A 25,288-nucleotide genomic window follows, 5' to 3' on the forward strand; every position below is an offset into this window, starting at 1 on the left:
GGCAACCCAAAATGTTGAAAGAGTCATATTGGACCAAAAATACAAAAACAAAATATGTCTGGAGCCGCAAAAAATTTAAAGCTTTATATAGGTCCTATAATGAGGATATACACATGATGTAAGTGCCTACCGTATTTTTCGGACTATATGTCGCAGTTTTTTTCATAGTTTGGCCGGGGGTGCGGCTTATACTCAGGAGCGACTTATGTGTGAAATTATTAACACATTACCGTAAAATATCAAACAAAATTATTTAGCCCATTCACGGAAGAGACTAGACGTATAAGATTTCATGGGATTTAGCGATTAGGAGTGACAGATTGTTTGTTTGGTAAACGTATAGCATGTTCTATATGTTATAGTTATTTGAATGACTCTTACCATAATATGTTACGTTAACATACCAGGCACGTTCTCAGTTGGTTATTTATGCGTCATGTAACGTACACTTATTCAGCCTGTTGTTGACTATTCTTTATTTATTTTAAATTGCCTTTCAAATGTCTATTCTTGGTGTTGGGTTTTATCAAATAAATTTCCCCAAAAAATGCGACTTATACTCCAGTGAGACTTATATATGTTTTTTTCCTTCTTTATTATGCATTTTCGGCCGGTGCGACTTATAGTCCGGCGCAATTTATACTCCGAAAAATGCGGTATATTATCTATGACAGCCTATCAAAATGACTGTGTCGCAGGCTGATACAAATCTTCATTGACAGAAATGTTGAAAAGTAATATTTATTATACACATTTTTACAACATTGGAAAACATTAATAAAACAGATTCTTCTCAGAAGGTGAGATAAACTCCTAGAAATTACTTTCTTAGAATGGCCAAAGGTATAGATGTGTGTGTCCAAGTTAAAGGAAACGACAGGCTGTCTTCTTCTAATGGATTTATTACAATCTTTGCAAGCTGGGTAACGTTTGTTGTGGTCTATAACGGCACACAAACAACTATCGGAAATGCAGCCAATATTACATACAGATAATATGTCATGATAAATAATCGATTTTTAGATGCAACGCAATTCAGACATGGACGATTATAGAATCGATTAGTAAACGTCGATAATAAATTTATTTAGTCTATAGCAGTTGAGGCAATTCTCACATTTGACTATAAATAGTTTAATGATCAGTGTTGTGCAATATACATACTAACATTTTAACATCGTAGCCAGAGTACAAGTAAGAAAATTGTCAGTGACATCTAACAGATGGTGGGTAGACGAACAAAGAGCTGTTATTAATTTTTACATTTGCCATGGAATGAGCTGGAGGCAGTGTTTTTTCCTCAACCAAACAGCTAGCAGCTAAAAGCAAACAAAATCCTTTTTTTCTGTCATTATTTTTCCGTCTTCCCGTTTAGTGTAATTTATGTGTTTCCGGACATTATTTATACATTTCTTTGATTTTCATTTTTATCTTACTAATTTTAAACTTCTAATCAAACATTGCCCAAGTGCTGGAAATATAACAAAATCCAGTAGAACCTAAAGGCTAAACTCCTGCTGGTTGAAAAACAATTTCTCTCCATTAAAAAAACTTTGGAATATGCAACGTTGAACACAAATCCATTTCATGAAACTTGTTTAACTTTGAACTAATTTCGAAGCAATTTTTCTCATTGGAACTGAGAAGGACAAATGGTAGAAAATGGATGGGATTATTGGATGGAATTGATGTAGAATGCATTTGTTTCGATATTCTTACAATCATGAAACATTTAACTATACTGGCAATGTTTTAATTACAGTGGTACTAACTATGTAACGATAAAAGGTATTAATAATAACCGCAATGAAACTCTTGACGTAGAGTTATTAATTATTGTTTTGAATTAAGATTGTCGAAAAACCGTGAATGATAACCGCACTTTGATGAACTCCCAGACCCACTAGCCATAGTTTGTGAGGTACTTTAAATGCTAAAATTAATAGAAGAAACATTAACGTCTTTCCCCATTAATAAACAACATACCCCAATATATACTTACCGTATATAAACACTTTAATGTCTGAGCAATTAAGATTTTCAGTTGTGCACATTGAATCTACAAGCTATGCTCTTTTGTGTGATGATTTATACTCACAGGAATACACAGAGGTGTTTTTTATTTTAACAACTTTAATGACACAGACGGAGGTGTCTACTACCGGAAGAGAACTCGTGTGACATCACATAAACCGGAAATAAAGCAGAGTGAACGCTCAAGTTGCCATTATCAATAAAAACACATTTTCTTCATTCATCCATTTTATTTTACAGATTTAAATGGAAGAAGATAAACATATTTAAAGACTAAAAAAAAATATGGCTCTTAAGAAGCCAGAACCATATTTAAAGTTTCTTCTGACAAGAAAGTATATTGTTTCTATTTATTTTAGTTATTTAAAAAAAAAAACGGGTTAAAGGATTTCAGTGTGTGGATAAGTAATTTTTGAGCAAATTCAGCAATTCTACAATAATAATAACCGTGGTAATTTTGGTCACAATAACCGTGATCTGACATTTTCAGATTGTTCCATCTCTAAGTGGTACATCATATAGCAAGCACATTTCGTTCAACAACCGAGGTTGTAAGTAAAATCAGTCCCGCTCATTGACATGAATTAATTAACATTTCTGTGCTTGGCCCTCCAATTAACTACAATTTTAAAATATAACATGTCTTTTTAAAAAGAAAAACAACTTTTAGATAATAAAATATTGTTTGAAGCACCTACAAACAATGATAATAGTTTTATGAAATAATGTAATAATCTGCTTTGCTCTAAGTCTCTGTTTTGGTTGTTGGAGGGCAGGATTGTGTCGGTCTCTGGCTGTGGGTGTTGACAAATACCACTTCAGCAGCAGCAAAAATACTTGTAACTCAAATTATGCCTGCAACTTAAAGCATTACTAAAAGCCATGTCTCAAAATATTCATAATTTAAGGTACTCGTAAGTTGCGGTTCCACTGTACTATTATAACATTACTTACTATCATTGTAAATATGTATAATTTTAAAAGTGAGCTGAAATCTCATATTATTACAGCATATAATAATAATAATAATAATAACTGTGATTTATGTAGCGCTTTTCTAAGTACCCGAAGTCGCTTTACATGTAGAACCCATCATTCATTCACACCTGGTGGTGGTAAGCTACTTTCATAGCCACAGCTGCCCTGGGGTAGACTGACGGAAGCATGGCTGCAATTTGCGCCAACGGCCCCTCCGACCACCACCTATCATTGATCATTCAATCAGCATATGTGATGGTTGTTAAACCTCCATGTTTTGAGTGACTTTAGAAGCATATTTTCCAGCAATGTTTGACTTTAGAGGTTCCACTGTTTTCAGTGTCATATTGCCACCATCATAAAACATTTGTTAACTGTACTAACGTTTGTGTACAAAGAAGTAAACCATTGAGGTAATGTTGAACTAAATCTTTAAAAGTGGCAGCATACCCGTCTTGGTAGACATAGGAAGCAAGTAACTATAGCCAACAGCTAAAATTACCAGTCGACTCCGGTGGTCACTGACGTGAAATCAGCAACCCGTTCAAAGGTGTCAGCACCAATTTTTACCAAAAGTTTTACATCAACAGTGTATGAAATGTAAATAAGGGTGTCACTTTTTTTAGCAACATTATTTATGTAACTTGTTGCTTGAAACTGCGCCCTCTTACGCACAGGGAAGTGGTCATGATATCACTTGGTTGCTTTTTGTTCGTCGAAAAAAATTACGGTGTGTCAGCCTAGTTCTTGTGTTAGGGTTCTGTTCTTAGATACTGATATGCCATATAGAAAACCATTAATGATCGACTTCCTTAACCTTGTTTTCTCTGCCCTGGCGACCATTGTGAAATCCTTTTTTGAGACTCATACTAAGTTTAGCTTGAGTTGGATGTACTATGATAAGGAGGCAAACAAAAAAACACTTAAGCTGGCCTCGTGGAGGGCCTGCTGTATTCAAACAAACTTTTTTTGTTGATGTTTTGGTTTGCTTTTCATTTTACACAAGTTGTGAAAATGTACTTATACACTGAAATGCAGTAGTGTATCGAAATGGTTTTGATTATTGGAATAGTCTGTTATCAGACTGACGCTTCGAAATATAGGTCATTAGCGAAAGTTGCTTTTTCCACATGCTTGGTCTTTCCTCATCCCTTTCTTTGGCTTTCTCTTGACATGACAAACGCACAGACACATCACACATGACTCTTGTTTTTTTCCCTAGTTGTGCTTTTTCTTTTCCTTATGCTGACCACTGTACAGAGTTTATTTTTCTTGCACATTGGCTGCCTGTTACCCATCTATAATTCGCACAGGACAACGTCTGACCCTAAACCATTGTTACTAATTTGTAGAACAATATTGTTTATTTCATTTTCCCAGTTATATTCATCTAATTACATTCACACAATCATCTATTGGGTGTTTTGTACATATATTTGGAAAACAAATATTTTTGAGAATCATAGATGGTGTATTAAAATGAATGTGTAAAGTTATTGAGCCACATTAACAAATGCTTGTGTGTGTGTGTGTGTGTGTGTTTTCATTTCTTCTTTCTGTTTGCTGCTACTAACCTTGGATTGGTTTGGCTGGACTGGACTTGTGCCCTCATCGGATCTGGTTTGGTTGCGCTCCCCTGTGGTTTGCCTTGCCCTCTGCACCTATGCCCTTTTGGTGTTCACCAGGCATCGGTAAACTGTCCACTGCCGATGGTAAAGCTTTTGCAGACCCTGAGGTGCTGCGACGACTGACGTCATCTGTGAGTTGTGCCCTGGATGAAGCTGCAGCTGCGCTGACTCGTATGAGAGCTGAAAACACACTCAACGCTGGCCAAGCTGACAAGTATGTATCTGGCCTGTATCATTACAGGCTTTTGTCTTTCTTCCACACATTTTAAATATTTTCTAAGCCACAATATTTTTCGAATTCCTTTTTTGAGTTTGTGTTCATGTTTATTGTCTTTGACCATTTTCGTCCAAATGGGTATATATACAATTATAAATGTACCGTACACAAATTCCAGTCGGTAAAATAAGCTTTTTGGAAAAGTCAGTACCTAAAGGCATTTAATTCAGGGATGTGTGCGTAATAATAGGTTAATTAGTCAAGGAATTTTACATTTAGTCGAGATTTTATGTTTTGTGTTATCAGCTTTATATTCAAGCCTAAAATTCAGAAATTAATTGCTAAACAATAAACATGGATTATCACCTTTTCCTTAAAGGAGACCTATGATGAGTTTAGTCTTTATTTAAAATGCTTACTTGTGGTCCACTCTACATTGAGTTTCAGCAAGATGTTTGTTTCTGGAGGCGTCCCAGATTGCAAATGAAACCGTGCCCCACCCTTTCCAAAAGTATCATAATTTATCTTTTGAAAATGTCCACTTTTATAAATATGAATTGAAGTAATCACCGCTATTTTATTTCCATATCTGGTTGAAAATAAACTCCATAAACATTGCATAGATTAACTGGGTCACAACATTATATTCAACTGCTCAGTCTCCAATCTGTTGAGTCACTCCATAAAACAAGTTGCTTTTAGCAGCTTTTATGTCACTGCATGTTGCATGTCGATGTTATTATGCACATGCCAACATCAGATGAAAATAACACTTTCTTACTCTTTTTGTGTTTTCTCATTGCCTGAAGTAGAGGAGTTCCTACACCTCTGGCTGAGAGCTTTACTTTAAGGGGACCTATTATGCAAAACCAACATTTTTTACCTGTTTTTGTGTATTTGGGTTGCGCATACATTTTAAATTAAACCATGGAGGCCGAGATATTTACAAAACAATCTTATCTTCCTTCATACTTCCTCTAAATGAGACATTTTAAATTTGCCCAATTTTTGAAGTTTTTCCCTTATGTAACGTCAGCGGTTATCTACATTAAAAAATAAAAATAAAATAATAATAATAATAATAAATAAATAATAAATAAAATAAAAACTAATAATAAATAATACTTTCTTACCTTTTTTGTGTTTTCTCATTGCCTGAAGTAGAGGAGTTCCTACACCTCTGGCTGAGAGCTTTACTTTAAGGGGACCTATTAAGGGGGCCATTTTAAATTTGCCCAATTTGTGAAGTTTTTCCCATGTGTAACGTCAGCGGTTATCTACATATATGGTAGATATTGACCCGGAGAGCTTTGCGGGAGTCTGCCATTGTAGTCCCACACTGTAGTCAATAAGCTCTTTCTTTTTCTGTGGTTGTGGGGCAGACTGGCTCGGAAATACACATGCATGCTAAAATCATCCGCTGTTGCCATTTGTAATATAAAGTAGCATCCTTCTAACTTGTATCTGTCAGTATACTCAGTGGCCTAGTGGTTAGAGTATCCGCCCTGAGATCAGTAGGTTGTGAGTTCAAGCCCTGGCCGAGTCATACCAAAGACTATAAAAATGGGACCCATTACCTCCCTGCTTGTCACTCAGCATCAAGGGTTGGAATTGGGGGTTAAATCACCAAAAATAATTCCCGGGCGCGGCACCGCTGCTGCCCACTGCTCCCCACACCTCCCAGGGGGTGATCAAGGGGATGGGTCAAATGCAGAGGACAAATTTCACCACACCTAGTGTGTGTGACAATCATTGGTACTCTAACTTTAACTTATATGGATGTGCTAAAAACTACAACATGGCTGACGGGGAAAAGACTCGGTCAGGTGAAAGCTTGAAGATGATCTGTAAAACATAATCTGTACACAATTTTGACCAAAGAACCGCTATTACATGTTATTTAGGCAACAAATAAGTGTTTTAAATGTAGAAAAAAAAATCATATAATGAGCCCTTTTAATGTCTAAATAATTACATCCACTTCACACGTCGGTTTGCAAAACACAGTGAACAGAGGCATCCAAACATGCACGCAAACTCATGTCACGGTGCATGAACCTTATTATTTGACATTGTGGCATTGTTTAACACGAGTATTCAACATTCATAGGTCAGAAAAGATGAAATTCATTATAGGCGCTTTTATTGGAATTTTGCCTATCGTTCACAATCAATATGAAAGACATGACTGTAGATTGTATTTTTTATTGCAGTCCAAATATTATATGTGATCAAAAGTCTGCTTACAATGGGGCCTATGGGAGCCGTTGAATTCTGCCTATGGAGCCCCTAAAAAACACCCAAACACCTCCATTAGGGTTTTATATACACAATGTAAGTCTATTTGTAATGTAACGGGCACATTTATAATAACATTTAATATTTATGTATTTTGATCATTTTAAGCATACGCGGCGCACTTTTCTCTTCATCACTGATTTCTGTTCACCGCAGAGTTTGAGAGCCAACATGCATAATAAAACATCACTTACTGTATAAGGCAGGGGTGGGCAATTAATTTTTACCGGGGGCCGCATGAGCAACCCGAGCACTGCTTGAGGGCCACACCGACAATATTTCAATTAAATTTTGCACAAATTATTTTTGATATACCGTAAGATAGATAATAATAATAATAATAATATTTTCATTTAACCTAACTTATCTTTATACAAAAGCAGATGGCTTTTGATGGTTTTATTTTTAACACTTTCTTACACAACACTTCCTGATGTATATTACAATACAAAAATTTCAATTTCTGGCACTTCATCCTGCATCCTCTTTGTTGTGAACGTAGCACGCCTGTAAGGTGATTGGCGAAGAAGGAGGAAGCGTTGCTGTTGCGGAAATGAGGAGTGAGGATTGGTTTTCCTTTTGGAAAGAATGAGATAAGTTGAGCTGTGTTAGTATAGGTTGCTCAATAAAAGTTTAAAAAGAGCGTCAGACTTGGTGTGCACTTCTTCTGGACGCTACAATTGATGTCACAAGTGGGATGAAATGCCTCCCAGTTCGCCTTGCCATCAAACCTGGGAGTCTTCATTGAGGGCGGAATTCCCCCCGTGGCAAGCAGCGTGGCTGCACCTGTAAACGCTCTCTCTCTCTCTCTCTCTCTCTCTCTCTCTCTCTCTCTCTCTCTCTGTCTCTTTCTCTCTTTGCGGCGAGCTCCTCACAAGGCACGTACCTCCCGATGACGTAGCACACAAACAGCGCAGTATGCGCAAAGTTTTACTTCTGCCACCAATTGTAGCGTCCAGAAGAAGTGCGCATCAAGTCTGACGCTCTTTTTAAACTTTTATTGCGCAAGCTATACTAACACAGCTCAACATATCTCGTTCCTTCCACACGCACGTCTCCTCACTCCTCATTTACACAACTCAAGAAGACAACATCTACTTCAGCAGGTCGTTACACTATATTCTTTAAACACAGCAACGTGTGTACCACAAATAAGCACACGGCTTTACCTTTACTTGGCAGTCCATGTCTTTTTTAAAACACGCCATTCGTCATCAACTTTTCTCTTTTTAGCGTCTCGGGGATAACCGGGCATCACTTGTCGCTGTGCGCCTTCCCTCACAGGACATACGCACATACAACACTTTTCAAAATAAAAGCAGCACAGTTGTATTGCACGCACGACAAAGATGTTTTTTTTAAATTTCTTTTGTATTTGTGATTGCCGCTGCGCGCACGAGCATACGTCCACACGGAAGTAATACAAATAACGCTTTTCAAAACAAAAGCAGCACCATTGTATTGCACACTCGAAATAGATACTTTTTAAAATTTATTTTGTAATTTATAATTGGCCTCACGCGGGCCGGACAGGGACGTACAAAGGGCCGGATGCGGCCCACGGGCCGCACAATGCCCAGGTCTGGTATAAGGTATGTTGTCATTAGGATGCTGACTACTGGGATTTCTTATATTCCCATTTACATGAAAAATGTCTCATAATCCTCGCAAAGAAACGCAATGTTTGTCAGCGTTAGCATTTCTAATAACAAGATCACTAATACTTGGTTAATATTCCAATCATGAAATGTAAACGGAGTATTGTTGGCGCTCTTTGAGTGGTTATTTATCAAATTTCATGGGTGGAATAATGGAGCTCCCATTGGGTCTGCTCTATGCAGACTTTTCTTTGCGTTTATTTAATGTTTAGAATGCAAAAAAATAAAATCCATCCGTCATGTCTTTCATACTAATTGTACACGATAGCCAACATTCCAAAAAAAGTACAGTTTCCCTTTAAGTTATCTTTGTTCTTGTCCCTATTCCAGAAATTAAGCTACTGGTAGACTACAATAACCTTATGGTTTGGGGCTCTTGGGCCTGTTGCTGCTTTGGCATATGCATGATCACAGCTGCACAATGAGTTCCCATATGTGAACAGAGATTATGTAAACCGTAATGGGTATCATAAGTTAGTATTTGGGTTTACCTGTGTAAGTGTGGAAATGGTGGCTTTGATGATGTGAGGCGTATGTGTGTTCACTTGTCACAGAGGCAGTAATTGTAGCAGTCTGGTTATTTTCAGCCGTAGTTTAGCGGAGGCGTGCTCAGACGGGGACGTCAATGCTGTGCGCAAATTGTTGGATGAGGGACGAAGCGTCAACGAGCACACAGAGGAAGGGGAGAGCCTGCTATGTCTTGCCTGCTCGGCTGGCTATTATGAACTTGCACAGGTATGTACAACAGGGGTGTGATCTTGCTTTGTAATAACAAAAGCTAATAGTATGAAGTATTTTGAAATGACCTTTGGAAATTACATTTTAGCAATGTTTTGACATGAGTTTATTGATTTTTGGAAGGTTGACTTTTTTTTTAGGAGTTTTTTTTGCCAAGTTTGTATTTATTCTAAAAGCACATTCTCTTCTGATTTTCAACCAGGTTTTGTTGGCAATGCATGCCAATGTGGAGGACCGAGGTATTAAAGGGGATATAACGCCTCTCATGGCTGCTGCTAGCGGAGGATACGTGGACATAGTCAAACTGCTTCTGGTACACGGAGCAGATGTAAATGCACAGTCCTCCACAGGTGAAATCTCACTTAAAATCTCATGAATTAGGATAATGTCATGTTCAAGACGTGTTTAATTTCTCCGCTATGCTTTGTGTCGGTAGGTAACACGGCTCTGACGTACGCATGTGCCGGTGGCTTTGTGGATGTGGTGAAGGTGCTGCTAAAAGAGGGTGCTAACATCGAAGACCACAATGAGAACGGACACACACCTCTAATGGAGGCAGCCAGTGCTGGCCACGTCGAGGTGGCTAGGGTACTCCTCGAGTATGGCGCAGGCATTAACACTCATTCCAATGAGTTCAAAGAGAGCGCTCTCACACTTGCCTGCTACAAAGGTCAGAGAGTAATGTGGAAGAGTAATGCAACACTATCATCAATATTTAACAATAACAATGGTGGACATGATAACAATTGTTTACACACCATGTAGGTCACTTGGACATGGTGCGTTTTTTGTTGGAGGCTGGAGCAGACCAGGAACATAAGACTGATGAGATGCACACCGCACTGATGGAGGCCTGCATGGTGAGCATCTGACCCAAAGCCTTTTTACTTTCTTTCGATCATTGCTGATTTAGATTTAGTCATTTACCTTTCCAGATTTGTTTCAAAAATACTTTTACTGACATCTTGTGAACATTCGTCGGTCATTTTGAGTTTGTGATAGTTTTTGTTAGATCTTTTGTCCAATCCAAACTAAATTGCCGTGGTGACTGTTTGAAGAGCCAAATGTAGAAAGAAATCGTGATGAAACAAAACGTTATGCATTATGAATCATAAAATTTACCTCAAAGACTTAGTAGGTAAGTATCCAGGGTTTCCCCGAGATTGCCACTATTATACATGGCAGTGGGGGTGTGGTCAATATGACATCATATGACATTTTATCATTTTGATTAGCAATGATGCATAGTGTTTCTTTAAAAAGGCTCAACAAATGTTTTATGTACCGTAATTTCCGGACTATAAGCCGCTACTTTTTCCCCTCGTTCTGGTCCCTGCGGCTTATACAAGGGTGCGGCTTATTTACGGCCTGTTCATCTCCGACACCGACGAAGAGGATTTCGGTGGTTTTAGTACGCAGGAGGAAGACGATGACACAATGATTAAAGACTGACTTTTCATATACCGGTAGGCTGGTTATTTTGATAACGTACAGGCGAGCACTTTGTATTACTTTGCACCGTTGTATTATTTGTACTCTGCACGAATGCTGTTCGCCATGTCAAAGATGTGAAAGTTTGATTGAATGATTGAAAGATTTATAGTTAATAAATGGGACGCTTTGCGTTCCCAAACAGTCATCTCTGTCCCGACAATCCCCTCCGTGGTAGCAGGAACCCCTATATACTACGGTAATTACACATCAAAACCCTGTGGCTTATAGTCGGGTGCGGCTTATATATGGAGCAATCTGTATTTTCCCCTAAATTTAGCTGGTGCGGCTTATAGTCCGGAAATTAGGGTATATTTAAAAACAAATGTGTTATTCGTTATTATTAATAACATATATTTTTCTTACATTATCTTAATCGACTTTATTGGTCTTGGTCAAGTATGCTTAACACACAAGGAATATGATGTGCTCTCTTTGTTCAATGCAATTTCAATTGTTGCTGCTTATTGTCAGGTGATACTGACTACACAGTATTGTGCCCTCCCTGAATATTGGAATTTAGTTTACCAAATATGTAAACAGTCCTTTCAGAGATATAAAAAAAAAAATGTTTTTTTGTTACTATTCTCCACAATGAAGTCACTGTAAAACTTGTTTCTCACCTTTTTTGTAAGGGGCGCCGGAAGTTGGCAGACCTGTCAGCGATCCTGTTCTGTCTCCCTGTAATGTTTGTCTGATCTTGAATGGGTTTGTGCTGAAAATTTAAATTTCCCTTCAGGGATTGATAAAGTATTTCTGATTCTGATTCTGACTAAGGAAATTACATGAAAAAACACATGAAGTGCACATACATGTAGGAATCACACTTTTAATGTTAAAATAAACTGAAAAAAGCAATACAGTTATGCAGGATGAAAGTTGAGCTTTAATGCTTCTAGCGTTATGCTAACATTCAATGGACCAGCTCATTGACAAGTTAACCACAAATAGCATGGCCAATCGCAAGGCACATATACACAATCATTCATATTTATGGGCAATTTGCAGTCTCCAATGAACATAACATGCATATTTTTGGAATTCAGAGCAAATTGGAGTGCTGGAGGGAACCCAAACACGCACGGGGACATCTAAAAGGAGGTTTGAAGACGCACACAGCGTTTAGTTACACGTTATTGTTGGTAGTGATGTCAAAAGAATTAGAGCGGTTTACCCAGGTTTTAACAAGAAATGCATTAATTAACTTGAACTTTTCTCTACAACTTTCTCTCCTTACTTTTGCCGGGTGCCAACTCTGTTTAGGTGCGCGACTCGCTGTCACGTTCCGGACAGGCGATTTAAAATGCACGTTTATTTTATTTTTTCAAAATAAAACATAGAGGAACATTTTTCTGATATTTGAGATGTTTTTCAAACGTATTATGGCCAATCGTACGTAAATAATAAAATATATACAGTAAACATACAATATATTGCTTAAATTTGTTTTCATGAAAAGAAACCCCCAAAAACGTATTTTGAAAGAGTGGCGGATTTTGTCTTGCCGTGGCGGTGCGCTACGATCAATTACATGTAGGGGAAACCCTGGTATCATATTATTTTGCTAACTGCCAGCTTTGAAAATTAGACCGAAAAAAACAAACAATAAGTATGTTTATTCAGGTGCTTATCTCCACATTCCTTGTGTGTCTCGCTGTCCCAGGATGGCCATGTGGAGGTGGCACGGCTGCTGTTGGACAGCGGTGCACAGGTCAACATGCCAGCGGATTCTTTTGAGTCGCCTCTTACCCTTGCAGCTTGTGGAGGACACGTGGAGCTGGCAGCCTTGCTAATAGAGAGAGGAGCCAACTTGGAGGAGGTTCGTGAAATAAGACATGTCTAAACGCTGCCATATGTAAAAAAAAATAAAAAATTGCAAATGCCAAAAATGTGATGAATGATAAAGTATGTTTTATGTAATCATGATTGTAGCACATTTCCAATTCACTCGAGACGAGACTCTGGAAGTAACTTAATCCCCAAAGCAAAAGGCCTTGCCTGAATTGAAGTAAACTCTTCTTACATTGATCCTTTGTGTTATATATCATTTTTAAGTACAAACTCTAGTGGGTAGTACTTAACTGTACTGTGAGGGGCTTCTAAAGAACGGGATTCATTTCAACAGCAACAGCCTCTGAGCTGAAATGACATTTTCTTATATTAACCTTGACTGCTGTTCACGAGACAAGGAAGCAAAAAAAACAATGACACTTAGGAGGCGCTTTAGGAGCAAAACATTCAACATTTGTTTTGCAGAGCTGCTTTTGACCTTTAGAGGTATTTAGAGGTATTTCATCTTTTGGCTTAACCAATAAATCATGTAAAAAGTGGAAGCGTGCATAACATTACTTGTGCTTTTTTTATCACTCATATACAATTTTCTGGCAAAAGGACATGGAGACTGATTCTTCCAAAGTTTTTGACGACAAGTTGGATGCATTAGAGTGTGCTGTCATGCGTTATAAACATCTGATACTTGTCTAGGTTAATGATGAGGGCTACACCCCCTTAATGGAAGCAGCAAGAGAAGGGCATGAAGAGATGGTAGCTCTACTGCTTGCTCAAGGTAAGAAAGATGTTCCCATCAAAGCACTTCTGGTTAGCTTTTAGGGCATGATGAGGTTCTTATGAACAAGTTAGGCAATATAACTATATCTGTGATATCATAATGTACCAAATTATAATTTTTGTTCACCTAGGAAGGCCCTTTTTGGGTTTATTTTTCCATGATGTATACTGTACCAAAAAATTAACATCTGATGATGATGTTGGTTATTGTCCAGGTGCTAACATCAATGCCCAGACAGAAGAGACCCAGGAGACTGCTCTAACGCTAGCATGCTGTGGAGGTTTCTTGGAAGTGGCGGACTTCCTTATCAAAGCTGGGGCTGACATTGAGTTGGGCTGCTCCACTCCTCTCATGGAAGCAGCACAAGAAGGCCATCTGGATCTGGTCAAATATCTACTGGCTGCAGGTGCGCAGGGCGCAGCGAAGCAATTAATTGCCTTTTTAAGATTTGCTTGCTTACAAACTTTGTATTTTTTATTCAGGTGCAAACGTTCATGCCACCACAGCGACAGGAGACACAGCTCTGACATACGCGTGTGAGAATGGTCACACGGATGTAGCGGACGTTCTACTACAGGCTGGAGCCAACCTGGTAAACACTCTTTGCACAAATCATGTTTTCTCTCAGACCAATGATGGTTTCATGTTTAAGTAACATTGCAACTGAATGTTGAATTTATTTGTGAGTCCTTTTTGAGCAACTGCCACATGTTCAGAATACATAAAGCTAAAATCTTATGAACAAAAGCAGATCTGTAAACCAATGGATATTTTTCTTCCAGGAACATGAGTCTGAAGGGGGGCGGACACCCTTAATGAAGGCAGCAAGAGCGGGGCATCTCTGTACAGTGCAGTTCCTTATCAGCAAAGGTGTGTTTTTTTATAGGATGTTCTAATCAATACATTTTAAAAGCACCTGCCAAAATTGTATTGCAGTATATTGTTAGTTGCATAAAAAAAACTTAAATAAGTATATTAAGTACTACTAAAGGTAGCAAACCTCAATTAGGTATTTCCCTATCATTACAATTTAAATTTATGAAGGCAAAAAACTTTCATCTTTCTTTCATTTCATGTCTAGGTGCTAATGTGAACAGAGCTACCGCCAATAATGATCACACAGTGGTGTCTCTGGCCTGTGCCGGAGGACATCTGGCTGTGGTGGAGTTGCTGTTGGCACATGGGGCAGACCCTACACACAGACTCAAAGTAATATGCGTTTTCATGTTTTAAAGAAAACATTAAAGATAATGATGTTAAATATTAACACATGCAATTTTCTCCTGGGCAGGATGGCTCCACCATGTTGATAGAAGCTGCTAAGGGTGGCCACACTAATGTTGTGTCCTACCTGTTGGACTATCCCAACAACATTCTGTCTGTACCAGCCCCTGATCTCTCCCAGCTCACTCCCCCCTCGCAAGATGCTTCTCAGGTAAAAGGAACACCAATGAATATTGGGCATGCAGACCGAATGACTATTAGTTCCCATAAAAACAGATGATTGTAATAATCTTCTGTTACAGGTTCCTCGCGTCCCATTCCAAGCTCTCGCCATGGTGGTCCCCCCTCAAGAGCCTGACCGAGCCCCATCAAACATCGCAACACCCCCACCTGTCTCCAGCAAGGGTAATATGTGCCCATATAACTCTTATTATCACCTTTAATTGAGATGATTATTGGTCATCTAGTCAGTCCCTAACTATTTCTCTTTATTGTTGAAATTCAGGTGTGTCCAAACCGAGACAGGCAGCACTTCAGCCCGGTGTCTCCAGTTCCGTGGGCAGGGGGCCTGAAGCAGAGCCTCTGCCACCCTTTCACCTGTGCCAGCCTCTGGAGTGCATTGTGGAGGAGACGGAGGGAAAGTTGAACGAGCTAGGCCAGCGGATCAGCGCTATTGAAAAAGCCCAGCTTCAGTCACTAGAGCTTATCCAAGGGGAACCACTCACCAAAGACAAGATTGAGGAGCTGAAGAAGAGCAGAGAGGAGCAGGTAACACATTGTAGAGGCAAAAGTGTATAAATGTTTTCATTTTTTCTAAATAAGCAACTGACCTCTAGACCATTGGATATTTAATCTTTTCTAATGGTTGTTTACCACACAGGTCAGCATCTAAATGAGGAAAAAACGCATCTGAAAGTATGTTATGTTTTTAGGTTCAGAAGAAAAAGAAAATCTTGAAGGAGCTGCAGAAGGTGGAACGCCAGTTGCAGCTAAAAACACAGCAACAGTTCACCAAAGAATACATGGAGGCACAGGGCTTAAAGGAGGACCAAGAGGCTGGACAGAGCCAAGGCCCGGGCCCTGGGCCTGGAAGTACAATTCCTGGTCCCCTTTCCATTATGCCAGGTGCCCAAGTACACACAAGCTCTGACACAGACGAGGAGGCCAACAAAGATGGGGACGAAGACGACTTGCCTGGCGAGGATGGAGAAGATGTATTATTGTGTTCTTTTCAATTCTTAATTGTCACTGTTTTTGGAATTTGGGTAAAAGTTTAAAAAATATCTTTATTTTCAGGATGAGGACGATGAAGACGACGACGATGAAGACGATGATGATGAGGACGATGATGGGGATGAGGAGGAAGGTTCAGAGGAAGAGGCAGATGGAGATGAGGATGAATACACCAAGCTTCCTCAAGTGGGCACAATCCTTTACAGAGATGGGCCACAGCCTCCTCAGCAGCCCCCACTGCCCCCTTCACCGCAGGCCCAACCCCAGCCACCGCCTCCACCTCTTCATGCAGCCTTTGTTCCTGTCCAGCCTCTGCCGGAATACAACCCTGCAGACTACCCAGGAAGTACTTGCCCTGACCTCCAAAGGGTACTGGTGGGCCAACAGATGCTGGGCCAACAGCAGCAGGGCCAAGGTCAACAGTTATCTGGGTTAGGTCCTGGAATGATTCCTCAGCAGCCCCCGGATGGTCTCATGGTTGCCACACCTGCACAGACGCTCACTGACACGCTGGATGACATCATGGCAGGTCAGAATATGCAGCATTTGACTTTTTGTTTGTCTTTTATGCTTTTGCTAACTTTCTCTGTATTACTATTTTCAGCTATGAGCAGCCGCGTGCCCATGCTTAACACAACCACCTCACCCACTCCCTTGTCCCAACCGCCCACACAGACGTCTGCTAACATCTCCTCGCCACCATCTGTGCTCCCCCTCTACCCCTCGGTTGACATTGATGCACACGTAAGACAATTTAATTGTTACCAATACGCAGGGAGCTCTTTTAATTACAAATGTGTAAAGAATGCTCTATGAAACCTGATTATAAATGATTTCTCCACAGACGGAGAGTAACCATGACACAGCGTTGACACTGGCATGTGCAGGAGGGCACGAGGAGCTAGTGTCTGTCCTCATTGCACGGGGAGCCAACATTGAGCACCGCGACAAAAAAGGTATGCATCCATGAAATTTCAGGCATGTGGAATGTCCGTGTTTAAACATTCATTTTCGCATCAAAATATCACTGGCGCAATTTTAAAAAATAAATAAATTTGTAAACGCTTGCCTCAGCCACAGGTGCTCACAGTTCCTCTTGCCTAAATGCCACACTGAATTGCAGAACAGGGAGACGATCAGGGGAACCGAATCAATCTCTTTAGCAGTGTATTCGCCTGCTTTCACTCTCCGAGCTACAACGTTGACGTTTTTCTACTTTGCTGGATGATTTGGATGATTTTAATTCGAACACTGTTAGTTCCGAACCAGTTTTAGTTCTAGATCATTAATTAGTAGCGAGCAAGAGGGTATATTTTTGATGTGAAGAATGTGAACAGAGGTCACAACACCAAAGTATATTACCCCCATGGTGCGTGGCTATAGGATAGGGTTGCCAAATGGGAAATGTTTTTTGAGTTATTTGCAATGCATGCATGTTATAGAATTGTACATTACATTTTGAATGATAATAATGTTAAATTATGTACTTAAAAAAAATCTCCGGTACATAACATGGGACATGTAAGTGTCAAAAAGGCAGCCAAAACACGTTGGTAGATGAGAATAAATCTATAAAAGATAAATAAATAGATCTAAAGGTTAAATATAGTGTAGAAATGCACCCAATTGCAGGAAATGTAGCCTTCATTTCAACATTTCGTTTTGGGGCTTGCGTGGCAGCACTTTGTGCTGATAGAAATGTTCTTCTTTTTTTCGTCAGTTTTCCTCTTTTTTTCTCAAAGGGAGCTCACATGCCAGAAATTTTAAAGTGAACTGGACACTTGAACCGGTAAATGTGAAGCTGAAAATGTTCAAAGCTGTTATTTTAAGCTGGAGTGCTTTTAACGCCACTAAATGTATGGCGTATGCTCATATTTGCTCTTTTCGACTCAGGCTTTACCCCTCTCATCCTGGCTGCTACCGCTGGCCATGTTGGCGTTGTGGAAGTGCTCCTCGACAAAGGGGGTGACATCGAGGCCCAGTCTGAAAGAACCAAAGACACACCTCTCTCCTTGGCCTGCTCTGGGGGACGACAAGAGGTAAACACTCATCTTCATTTAAAAGTACCAGTAAAGTGGAAAAACAAGTTGCTCTATATTGAAGTTTTCATCATATATATCTGATGTATGACACAGAAAGACTTTCATAGCTTGGGAGTAAATAGATATGATAAAAATTGTATTAATCTCACAGAGATTCCCAAGCCATTTTGAGAGATAATGAGCGAGCCGGTTGCGTGACATAGACGTAGGAACCAAATATAAGAAAGGTGAGCTACAAGTTTTAGTAGCTCTGCTAAACAGATCCAGATCCTTTAGTGAAACACAGTATGTGCTGAACAAGAAATACATAATTTGATCACTTACTGTAGAATGTATGCTCTCACTGTGATGAAGACTGGTAGGATATCCATATCTTCCTGTTCAGATGAAAAATACATTTTAATCCACACGACGAAGGGTTAAAAAAATTGCTGCTGAGTCTGACACGGTCTTCTGTTGTGGTGTGTATGTCTCCATCTCCGTGTAGAAATTGAATGTCACAGATGAAAAACTTCTAGATTCATGGCTAAATCCTCCTAATATCCAGATGAGAGGCATGATTTATAATCTATATCTGTATATATTTATAATAACTTTCACGAGCTGAGACGCGATGATGCAGGAGCAGAACGGCAGCAAACAAGACATCTGGGGCTCAGTGTTGCATAAGCTTCTTGTCTTTACAGTTTTATGGCAGTTTGCATTCATATATGTTGCATGACTGCCATCTTCAGTTTCATTATAATAATTACATTAAAGTCACTCCTTCAGTCCAGTGCAGCATAAACTATAGTTAGCTCTCGGTTATCAATGCTAGAAATACTTGGTCTGCGTTAATGCCTATAATAACAATATTACTAATATTTGGTTAATATTCAGGTCACGAAATGTAAATAGAGTATTGTTGCGGGTTTTGGATGGTTATTTAGAGAGTTTTATGGGTGAAATAGAGAGCCCACATACACTCCATTGTTAGTGGACTTTTTATTTATTTATTTATGACTTACAATGCATAAAAAACAAAAACATATGTGTACATGTCTTATATATAGGGATTGTGAATGATAGACAGCAAATGTGTGTTAATTTTTGTGTATTTCCAGTAGAGTTAAAACGATTCCTCGAGTAATTCGATTACAAAATATATTCGAGGAATTTTCGCGGCGTCGTTAAGTTATTAATAGTAATATTATTATTATTATTTATTTTTTACGGCATTTTGCCTCTTTTAGTCGTCAAAGCTCACGTTTCGGCCTCTTGTCCACACGCAGACGCATACTTTTGTCTTTAAAAAGGCAGACTTTTACAAACGCCGGCCAAAGTGTAGAGATACAAAATTCTCCGCTCAGCGTGTGCGTGTACACGGCACAAACGGAGACTTGTGATGACGTCACGGTTGTGCGCTGTCATTTCCAAACTCAACAACACTGCCTTGCTGCCTTTAAACACACTGTACGATGACTTATTGTATTTTTTAATGTAAACATGCAGCTCTTTTCACTCAACATTAATAAAAAGACACATCAAAAAGGGCTTTGCGACACTCCCACCAACACTAATGACAGTCAGCTGTTTTGGATACGATCGCTGTGGAACCTCCAGCTGACGGGACAACTTTGACAGGCAAGACTTTTTGCTCTGTGTCATAAGAAAAGTGCAACATTATTTTATGTTTTAGTCCTTATTTAACAACAAATCATGAAGTTAACTCACGTGTCTTGCTTGCATGAGCCAGGCACGACCAAGCAACTAAAAAAAACAATGTAGTGTCCCCCTTGTAGTGTGTACTGATGTTAAAGACAATATACACTTCATTACACATGTACTATATCCATGATTAAAATGCTTTATAATTCCATGACAGTTTTGCAGTGGCACACTCACGTCCGTGTGCTTTATATAGATACTTAAACATGCAAAATGGTTTCCTTGGCTCGTTAGTGCGTGCTGATTTTAGAAATAATGTACACTTCACGACACATCACCATGTTGCTGAACAAGTTATAATTCTATGAGTGTTGGGTTTCAGCAGCACATTCACTCTTTAATAATGTTCCCAAGATTCTGTGTAAGTGCAGGCAGGTTTTAAAGATAATGTACGTGTCATTGTACGTCTAAAGAGTACCAAAATAAACATAATAGGAGGTGTAATGCTGCACCAAGTCAGCTATTGCTGCTTTTTTCAGGCTTCTGATTGGACAAAATGTGCATGACAGCAGGTGTATGTTTGTGTGTAGACATAGACACTTTTGAAACTACACTTGTGTGGATGGAGATGGTTTTAACCCCAAATATGTGTTTTTGAAACTCTCTGTTCGTGTGGACATGGCCTTAAAGGCACTACCTAATCCACTTTTTATGTTTGATATAATGAAAACTGTTCTTATTGTTTTATTTTTGATACTAAGAATATAGTTTTATTTTAACTTTCTCAGGGAATATTAATTTTGAACAAATTTTATATATGTGTTTTCATCTCAAACATGTTATGATGGCAAAATGAACATTGATTACTATTTTGCATGCAAAGAATGCAATGAACTGTATTGCATTCTTAAAAATTTTAAACTGTTGTCGTCCTTATTAAGTGGTTTGTGTTTTTATATTGTTTATCTAATGTTGGCAAATTGAAAACAGCTCAGCGGATTTGCGTGAAGAAACCACCATTTAAACGGCACCGTATAATAATCATCAAAAACGCACAAGAGACAAGAACTTCGTTTATCCGGTCACACCACACAGCACATAGGGCTGTGAGCGCACCTGTTTTTATTAGCACACACACAAATTGGCACAATCGACCACGGACGCATTTCAGCTGTGCGTGTCAGCCTTCAATAATGAAAACAGGCGTTTAGGAAATAAAAGACAATTAGGCCAAACTCAATAATTGAGGGCACATTTTAACATGTATAATTAAACCTTAATTAAGCAAAAATATTGCTCCGGCCCAGCTGCACCAAATAATATAAATCCATTTAATAAAGTCAAAATACAAAAAAGGCAACAAGAGAAGTATCCCAAACTTCTCTTTTGTAATGTAAATTTGTACAGTCGATCTCCATCAACAATATGATTTGCCTGAGAAGCTGGACAGGACAAAAAAAAAGTTTTCAAGCAAAAATATGATTTATTCAATTAATCGATCGGGATATTCGATAGAATACTCGATTACTAAAATATTCGATAGCTGCAGCTCTAATTTCCGGTATGACTGATCTGATAATATGGTCAGAGTGAAGAAGCGTTACTCCAGTGATGTCAATTTACGTAAATAGCTGAAGATATTCGAACCCGAATATTCAAAATGGCTGACTGAATTTGTGGAATTTTGTGATGTTTAGATATTTTCATATACTTTGCGGATCGTAAATACAATTGGATTTGGTTTGATGGATACAATGAAACAATTAAGCAACCTATTTTTCCACTCTACTGGTACTTTAAGTGTCCTATTTTTAAACTGCTTTTCGTATTTCAACAAAAAAACGCGACTATTTCATCAGGTTGTCGAGTTGTTGCTGTTACGGGGAGCCAATAAGGAACACCGCAATGTTTCAGACTACACACCTTTGAGCCTTGCTGCCTCAGGCGGTTATGTTAACATCATCAAGATACTCCTCAATGCTGGAGCTGAAATCAACTCCAGGTAAGGGCATGGCACTTCACAAAGGTCTACGATAAACACAGACAGGCACGCACACACATGCACACACATACACATTCTACTAATGGATGCATTTTGAAAAAATTTTGTATGTGATGATTTTACATTTAGCAGTAGCTATTTACACAAAGAAGTATGGTACAAAAATGCAACTTGACATTTTAATGCTTACATTTTTGTAAATGGAATGATTAGTGTTCAGTTAAGCAAAAAAAGATTTTCCCTTTACTAATCAGGACCGGCAGCAAACTAGGAATTTCTCCCCTGATGCTGGCAGCGATGAATGGTCACGTACCGGCAGTGAAGTTGTTGCTGGATATGGGCTCAGACATCAACGCCCAAATTGAGACCAACAGGAACACAGCTCTGACCCTAGCCTGCTTTCAGGGGCGGGCTGAGGTTGTTAGTCTGCTGCTCGATCGCAAGGCCAACGTTGAACATCGTGCTAAGGTGAGGAAGATTTATCAACCATTCCTTACACTCTAAGTCACCATATTGTATGTAGAATGTATAATGCTACTGGAGCATTACTTAATTTTCTGTAGGATACAATTGTATGTAATTAGAGCAGGAGTGTAATGCAGGTATCCAATATTCTGTCTTTCGCAGATTAAATAGGATCTTTGTTTTTGTTGTTTGCTTTATTGATAATTGACTGCTATCTCTATTCAGACTGGTCTCACTCCTCTGATGGAAGCGGCTTCAGGGGGTTATGCCGAGGTTGGCCGTGTTCTTTTAGATAAAGGTGCTGATGTCAATGCTCCACCAGTTCCCTCATCCAGAGACACTGCTCTCACCATTGCTGCTGACAAGGGTCATTATAAGTTTTGTGAGCTGCTTATCAATAGGTGAGTTGTTTTTTTTTGGGATTGTCACTTAGATCTTTTTTATTTATAGTCATTGAACAATGTGGGCTGTCTTTGCATAATTTAACAGTCACAAATATCTGTAGTGCCTGATAACATTTGGTAGACAGCTTAACAATGAATAACTGGCAGATGGAAGAAGGTCTTGCCCCTGAATGGTGCTGTGCAACTCAAATATTCTACTTGGTGCATTTAACAAATATTAAATATTTAAGAAATGGCAGATGGTGAACTGCTGGTGTGTTGGTTTATGATGTTGTGGTTTCCAGCAGTCAACTCACATTTCAATGCTGGTTAGGGAGATGAATAAGTTTGTACTCATTTTTCACAAGCTTTTTATGATTATAGCTTTTAATTATTGACCAATATACTCCAATCTATGTCTGAGATGTCATCTCTTCTCCACAATTTTATAGGGGAGCCCATATTGATGTACGCAACAAGAAAGGAAATACGCCTCTTTGGCTGGCAGCAAATGGCGGTCATTTTGATGTGGTCCAGCTCTTGGTGCACGCCAGTGCCGATGTGGATGCAGCAGATAACCGCAAAATCACACCTCTCATGGCTGCTTATCGCAAGGTGCAGTGGTGTCCCTGTTTTGAAATTGTGTATTGCCTTTCATAGTTGATCTTGTTTCTGATCATTAACTGACCATTTTGTAGGGTCATGTAAAAGTGGTGCAGTACCTTGTCAAGGAAGTCAACCAATTCCCATCAGATATCGAGTGCATGAGATTCATAGCCACCATTGCTGACAAGGTAGGCACCTCCTTTATTTGTAGCTACATGTGTTTTACATAAATCAATTACAATGTAGAGAGGTTTAACTCAATGTCTTTTCTCTGCAGGAGCTGTTGAAGAAGTGCCACCAGTGCATGGAGACCATTGTCAAAGCCAAAGACCAACAAGCAGCTGAGGCCAACAAAAACGCGAGCATTCTCCTCAAGGAGCTAGATCTAGAGAAGGTGATGCCAGGCCTGTGGCTGTACTTTTTGAGAGACGGAAGCCTCTACTGATGAGAAACACGTCATTTATTTGGTCATGGCTTGTTCACAGTCTCGAGAGGAGAGCAAAAAGCAGGCTCTGGCTGCCAAGCGAGAGAAGCGCAAGGAGAAACGCAAGAAGAAGAAAGAGGAGCAGAAGAGGAAGCAGGAGGAAGAGGAGGGCCAGAAAACCAAGGAGGACTTCTCGGATATGCAGGAGCTGAAGGAAGATTCCGCAGAAGGTGATTTCATCTATAAAAGATCATTATGATTCTTGTTTCACCCTCTTATCAACACCTTACTCAAATGACATAAAATTGTTTTCCAATGGGTTTGTCAAGGAAAGGTTTGCCTTGTGTAATGTACTCATAAAAGAAGTCAAAAGACAAAAGGCTTAGGTGGTTAATATCTTGATTCTCACATTAACTTGGTTTTTCAGAAACAGAGGTTCCTATTGAGCCTCCCAGTGCAACTACCACCACCACCATCGGTATATCTGCCACCTCAACCACTTTCACCACAGTTTTTGGTAAGAAGAGAGCAAGTGTAGCCACGACCCCAATTACCAACCGCAAGAACAAAAAGAACAAGACCAAGGACTTGCCAAATGAATCGATAATATTACAGGATCCGCAGGTGAGCACGGTACTATTTTGTGGTTGATTTTGTAATCGTTCGTAAAATGTCCACGTTTGATAGTCTTGGGTTTTGTATTGCAATTCCATCTCTGTGGTCATACCAGGTTGCACTTGCACAGCACAAGGCTGACAAAAACAAAATCCATGGTGAACCCCGAGGTGGAGGGGGCACGGCAGGTGGCAACAGTGATTCTGACCCTTTGGATAGTACCGACTGTGCAAGTGAAAGCAGCAGCAGTGGAGGGAAGAGCCAGGAACTCAACTACCTCCCTGACCTCACCTCATCCACGTCGTCGTCCTCTTCTTCCTCCTCATCATCTTCCTCTGCCCCTTCTTTGGGAGCCACCCAGTCCCAAGCTCTTGGAGTTGGCCCCGAAAAAAGACACTGTCCTCAGCCTCAAACTGAAGTCAAGTTGGACAAGGTCACGGTCTCCATCTCAAAACCAACACAAAAGTGAGCCGTGCGTTTATGTAAACAAGCAACATTTTATAAAACTGTTTCTGGTTGAATTCATATCTGCCCATTTTACCACAGAGCTCCAGACATGAGCGACTCCACCTCAAACACTTTACCCTCTCCATTCAAGACCATGGCTCTTCCGGTTACCTCACCCAACAGTAAGCTCAGCCTTACGAGCCCCAAAAGGGGCCAGAAGAGGGAAGAAGGTTGGAAGGAAGTTGTCCGGAGGTGAGCATTTCTAATTTGTAGTTAGTGTCTGTCTGTATTTTCCTGAAACACAGTTCATTTTGTTAATTTGGGGTTTTCACTAAATTTTGAAGATCTAAAAAGCTTTCGGTGCCAGCCTCTGTCGTGTCACGTATCATGGGCCGTGGGGGCTGCAACATCACAGCCATTCAAGATGTGACAGGAGCCCACATCGATGTGGACAAACAGAAAGACAAGAATGGCGAGAGGATGATCACCATTAGGTAAACATGAATCCAGCTGGTGTCACAAACAGTTGTGCAATTTGAACTCCTTCCCTAGCTTACTCTGAATTTCTTTGGCTGTGCTAGTGGTCTTA

At 39.6% G+C, this 25,288-nt stretch overlaps 1 protein-coding gene across 1 annotated transcript in view; it reads left to right on the forward strand.

The window, feature by feature from the left end:
• The window catches only part of ankhd1 (ankyrin repeat and KH domain containing 1), a 37,940-nt gene that overhangs the window by 5,951 nt on the left and 6,701 nt on the right, over positions 1-25,288 (forward strand). The window contains exons 3-32 of the mRNA XM_062045696.1: positions 4,698-4,854; positions 9,386-9,548; positions 9,754-9,901; positions 9,988-10,221; positions 10,317-10,409; positions 12,698-12,861; positions 13,527-13,608; positions 13,826-14,017; positions 14,094-14,203; positions 14,394-14,481; positions 14,693-14,820; positions 14,903-15,046; positions 15,138-15,240; positions 15,341-15,603; positions 15,768-16,049; positions 16,132-16,597; positions 16,673-16,812; positions 16,913-17,024; positions 17,962-18,107; positions 21,617-21,759; positions 22,014-22,227; positions 22,450-22,625; positions 23,060-23,222; positions 23,306-23,401; positions 23,491-23,607; positions 23,699-23,867; positions 24,065-24,261; positions 24,368-24,717; positions 24,799-24,951; positions 25,044-25,193. Coding sequence (XP_061901680.1) covers positions 4,698-4,854; positions 9,386-9,548; positions 9,754-9,901; positions 9,988-10,221; positions 10,317-10,409; positions 12,698-12,861; positions 13,527-13,608; positions 13,826-14,017; positions 14,094-14,203; positions 14,394-14,481; positions 14,693-14,820; positions 14,903-15,046; positions 15,138-15,240; positions 15,341-15,603; positions 15,768-16,049; positions 16,132-16,597; positions 16,673-16,812; positions 16,913-17,024; positions 17,962-18,107; positions 21,617-21,759; positions 22,014-22,227; positions 22,450-22,625; positions 23,060-23,222; positions 23,306-23,401; positions 23,491-23,607; positions 23,699-23,867; positions 24,065-24,261; positions 24,368-24,717; positions 24,799-24,951; positions 25,044-25,193 — 5,143 coding nt within the window. The remainder of the gene's footprint in view (positions 1-4,697; positions 4,855-9,385; positions 9,549-9,753; positions 9,902-9,987; positions 10,222-10,316; positions 10,410-12,697; positions 12,862-13,526; positions 13,609-13,825; positions 14,018-14,093; positions 14,204-14,393; positions 14,482-14,692; positions 14,821-14,902; positions 15,047-15,137; positions 15,241-15,340; positions 15,604-15,767; positions 16,050-16,131; positions 16,598-16,672; positions 16,813-16,912; positions 17,025-17,961; positions 18,108-21,616; positions 21,760-22,013; positions 22,228-22,449; positions 22,626-23,059; positions 23,223-23,305; positions 23,402-23,490; positions 23,608-23,698; positions 23,868-24,064; positions 24,262-24,367; positions 24,718-24,798; positions 24,952-25,043; positions 25,194-25,288) is intronic.

Source organism: Entelurus aequoreus, linkage group LG04, assembly GCF_033978785.1.
Source record: "Entelurus aequoreus isolate RoL-2023_Sb linkage group LG04, RoL_Eaeq_v1.1, whole genome shotgun sequence".
NCBI classification, from domain to species: domain Eukaryota; kingdom Metazoa; phylum Chordata; class Actinopteri; order Syngnathiformes; family Syngnathidae; genus Entelurus; species Entelurus aequoreus.